General features: G+C 41.3%; 1 protein-coding gene across 1 annotated transcript; it reads left to right on the top strand.

The window, feature by feature from the left end:
• The first annotated feature begins 1,908 nt into the window (after positions 1 to 1,908).
• LOC118816535 (gastrula zinc finger protein XlCGF7.1-like) lies at positions 1,909 to 4,526 on the top strand. The gene is made up of 2 exons (XM_036582964.1): positions 1,909 to 2,008; positions 3,121 to 4,526. Exon 2 carries the CDS (start codon positions 3,245 to 3,247, stop codon positions 4,208 to 4,210), a length of 966 nt encoding a protein of 321 aa, XP_036438857.1. The 5' UTR covers positions 1,909 to 2,008; positions 3,121 to 3,244; the 3' UTR covers positions 4,211 to 4,526.
• The last annotated feature ends 337 nt before the right edge of the window (positions 4,527 to 4,863 follow it).

Genomic DNA, 4,863 nt, shown 5'->3' with positions numbered 1-4,863 from the left:
AAGCCTACATAATAACTTCATTCTATTTACAGTTAGTCTAAATATTATGATGTTACTATATACACTTAATATACATAGCATGGATGTAGAGTGTTTTAATCAGTGAAAGCTAAGCTGTAGTAGGAAACCTTCTGAGTGTTTGGATTCATCAGTAGGTCAATTTGTAAAAATAAGTGAGAAATGGCATATGGTGGGGGGTGGTGGGTGGGGGGTGTGGGCAGTTTTTACTCATATTCAAATAGGGCATACAATGTTGAATTTCACACTACATTAAATCCAGAAACATTACAATGGAGTTTTTATCAACACTGTCAAAGTAGAGGAACAGCACTGCTTCATGTGTTCTGCCCCAAAGGAACTTCAAATACATTCACTGACGTCACAGGGTCACAAGGTCTTCTCACGGTAGGGCTTATTTTCATATGAGTCATATATTTGTAAGGTGCACATGAAAGTTTTTCAGTTTTGGAGATCTAATGGGGGTTATTTATTTATTTACTTACTTACCTTCCTCTACAGCTCAGCTCTATTGACATTTAACACAGTCATCCCATATAAACTCTCAGAAAAGCTCCTCACCCTCGGACTGACACCCGCCCTCTGCAACTGGGTGCTGAACTTTCTAACAGACAGACCCCAGTCAGTCAGTCGGCAGCCGCACATCCAGCACAAGAACAGTGAGCACAGGGGTCCCCCAGGGCTGTGTGGTTTGCCCCCTTCTGTACACGCTCTTCATGTATGACTGCATGGCCTCCCAGAACAACACCAGCATCATCAAGTTTGCTGATGATACTACAGTCATTGGACTGATCACTGGTGGGGACGAGACAGCGTACAGGAAGGAGGTGGCTGAGCTGGTGGCTGAGCTAGTGTTATGACAACAATCTTTCCTTGGATGCAGACAAGACCAAGGAAATGATTGTTGATCCAAGGAGGAAGCGGGAGCTGCACACACCCCTGTACCTAGGTGAGACAGAGGTAGAGAAGGTGAAAACCTTCAAATTCCTTGGCATCCACATCAGTGAGGATCTCACCTGGTCTCACAACACACCTCATCATCAGGAAGTCCCGGCAGCGACTGTACTTTCTGAGAAGGCTGAGGAAATTTGGCATGCCAGCCAAAATTCTCAGCACCTTCTACAGGAGTACGATCGAGAGTGTTCTTACCAGCTCCATCACGGTCTGGTATGGAAACTGCACTGCTCAGGACAGAAAGGCTCTCCAGCGTGTGATCAAAACTGCACAGTCTATCTCATCATCACACCAGGGTCATCAGGAGGGCCCACAACATTATCAGGGACAGTACACACCCCCAGCACAGAGTCCTTCCAGCAGACGTTACAGGAGTGTCAAGTCCAGGACTACAGGACTGACAAACAGTTTCTATTCACAGGCCGTCAGGCTTGTGAACACCTCACTCACTACCTCTTCCCCCCTCCCACTCTGAACCATTTTAACTTTGTGCCGACTTTGCACTCAATAACTGCACCTTACATACACTGTACTGCTGCTGTGAGAACACTACCGTTTACATCTGTTACTTGCTTGCAACATGCACTTTATGAACCGCTGCTCTGCATATTTGCACATATGCACATGTAACTTTAATTTTTCTTTCAACTTTGCACATAAAACGGTACTTTTTTTTTACCTTTTTACTATTGTTTTTAGTGTTATATTTTCTAATTTTTTCTATTTTTTTCCTAGGATTATATTAAGATTATATTTGGTGAATGGAGGAACAGCAAAGTAAGAATTTCACTGTACAGTGTAACTGCCTGTTGCTGCTGTGCATATGACAATAAAACTCTAGAATCTTGAATCTTCCTCTCCCGAAGTCTCACTCTACTCTCGAGCTCAGTAGGTGGCAGTAATGCACTGTGTTGGCCTGACATCCCCCATTCACATAGAGGAAGAAGTGGCCGGTGTTTGAGAGCTGTCCGGTAAACACAGCTGCTCTCTGCTCCTCCGTGTCTCTGTGGGGAAACCGTTTAGTGTTGTGTCCTCTGTAAGTACATGTACATCTGTTTTTTCTGTGAAAACTACATTGTTACACCTGGTTTTATTGCATCCTTTGTATGCCTGTTTTAAAGGACTGACTTCAGGTTGTTATGCTAACACGCTAATGCTAACAACGTAATTTGCTTGCTGCACTCTGTATGCTGGCCATGCTTTACTTATTGAAGTGTATGTTTACACTGAGGGAGATCTATATTATATCCTCATTAAACTGCTCTGGTTTGAAGAGGATTCCTGTGATGTTGTGTGGCTTCCTATGGTGTGAACAGTAAAATGTAGGTTACAAGACTGACAAACTGACAAGGAGAAAGGCAGACTCGGATAGATAGAAACACTCTGGGAAGCAATGCCTTAATTCAGTGGTTCCCAAACTTATTACAGTCCCATAACCCTTCAGACGTTTGACCACCTGCTGCGTACCCCCTCCAACTCTTAATACATACACAGGCACATATTGCCGTGATGCATTTGTAAGATATGTAGCAATTTAAAGTCAGTGCCCCTTAAATTATCAAACATTTATGATGCAAAGAGAGTTATTACCAGGTATACTGAATAATACTGAATAAAAAATGATTCCGAAGTGCACAGTGGTCTATATGAGGGCACTTGTGCACATGTCAGACACTGTAGATTGTCAAAACTGTAAACTAACCTTCAGTGTGTTAAAATGTAAACCTTCACAACTGTACAGTAAACAATAACGCATCAGTGTTTTGCTGTTTGGAGCTTTTAGGTTCAAGCAAACTCTACTGAAGGATCCTTTTGAAATATATTTGGTTGTAGTCACTAGTCACTAGTGAACTAGTGACTTTTATATAAACCTCCTTGTTCAATAAAGTAGGATAGGATTGTAGGTGTTACTGCTACCAAGGGTCAAAACATCTACGTCAGGAGAAAAGGCACACAGAGCCTTGAAATTGTGGAATTAAATTATCAATTAAAATTTAGTTGCTGTAAGAAATTTTAAATCTAGCTTAAAAGTAATTGGTTTTCCAGCAGCTGATACAAACTTTTTCCACTTGACTACTGATAAACCTATGTTTGTCAAACATTTGTTGCATTTGACATTGAATGTTCTTTCTTGTTTCTCTTTTCCAGGGGATGCTAGAGAAATACTTTTGAAATCAGTAGAGATTTAACGTGAGCCTGTTGTATCCAGAAGCAGCTCTGGTACTGCAAACACCATCTGATTCTCTCCACACCAACACATCTCACAGGAAAAATGCCAAAGGATTCCAGGAAAAAGAGAACTCACCACTGCTCTGAGTGTGGAAAGAGTTTTGCTGACAGACGTGCCTTCCAAAGACACCAGCGCATTCACACAGGAGAGAAACCGTATCAGTGCTTAGAATGTGGGAAATGTTTTATTGCACACTGTACTCTCCGAAGACACCAGCGCGTTCACACAGGAGTGAAACCCTATTACTGTCCAGAGTGTGGAATGAGTTTTAATCAAGAAAGTCATCTTCAAGTACACCAGCGCATTCACACAGGAGAGAAGCCATATCAATGTTCAGAGTGTGAGAAATGCTTCACTATACAGAGTAATCTCCAAGTACACCAGCGCACTCACACCGGAGAGAAACCGTATTACTGTTCAGAATGTGGAAAGAGTTTTACTGTACTAGGTAATCTCCAAGCACACCAACGCATTCACACCGGAGAGAAACCATATTACTGTTCAGAATGCGGAACGAGTTTTAATAATAAGAGTAATCTTCATGTGCACCAGCGCATTCACACAGGAGAGAAACCATATTACTGTTCGGAGTGTGGAATGACTTTTAATCAAGAGACTCATCTTCAAGTACACCAGCGCATTCATACAGGAGAAAAACCATATAAATGCTTAGTGTGTGGGAAATGTTTCACTATACAGAGTAATCTCCAAACACATCAGCTCATTCACAGCGGAGAGAAACCATATAACTGTTCGGAGTGTGGAAAGAGTTTTAATGTGCAGAGTAATCTCCACAGACACCAGCGTGTTCACACAGGAGAAAAACCATATAACTGTTCAGAGTGTGGAAAGAGTTTTTCTGTGCAGAGTAATCTCTACAGACACCAGCGTGTTCACACAGGAGAAAAACCCTATCAGTGTTCAGAATGTGGGAGGTGTTTTTCCCACATTAGTGCTCTCAAAAGACACCAGAGTATTCACACAGGAAAGAAAGCTGAAGAGAAGTAGATAGCCAAACATCTCCACTGGACTTCAGCCTCCTTAACCCCACTGAATCAGATAAGCCAGCAAAGTGAAAATACTAGCACTCTACAAAATCTTTCATTTCATTCTGTAAGATAGGTAGTGGGAGGTAGCAGAGTTTAAGGCCTTTTTGTGTGGACCATCAATGTTTGTACACATTATAAAACTCCTCCTGCTTAATATGTTTTGTTCGTGATACATTTGAGAATGATAATTTGGTGTCTTAGTGTCTTATTATTGAAGTATTGTTACATTGTACATTGCTGAATGTATAATATTAAATTGGATTTGTTATGTTGGCTGGGTGGGTAAAATATGGTATTATTTAATGACCTTCTCAACAGCTGTAATACAGCACCATTTTAAAGCATAGGTAGAGCTGGGTGATATGGCCAAAAACGCTATCACGATAAACAAAATTCATATCGTTCGATATCGATACATATCGCGATAAATGTCAAATCATGATTTCTTTCACGTTTGAAGGCTGATTTTTGCTCCTGGGTGGTTAATTGTGGTTTTAAACTATCACTTATAGTCCGATCATGACAAACACTCAGCAAACAGTGGAACATTTCACAAATCTGTCATGGAAGAGTGGGAGAAGGTTTCTGAGCTGTTTTTATCAGCTGGAAAAG

Source organism: Colossoma macropomum, unplaced genomic scaffold, assembly GCF_904425465.1.
Source record: "Colossoma macropomum unplaced genomic scaffold, Colossoma_macropomum, whole genome shotgun sequence".
NCBI classification, from domain to species: Eukaryota; Metazoa; Chordata; class Actinopteri; order Characiformes; family Serrasalmidae; genus Colossoma; species Colossoma macropomum.
Note: the sequence above shows the minus strand (reverse complement) of the source record. Positions and strands in the feature narration are given on the sequence as shown.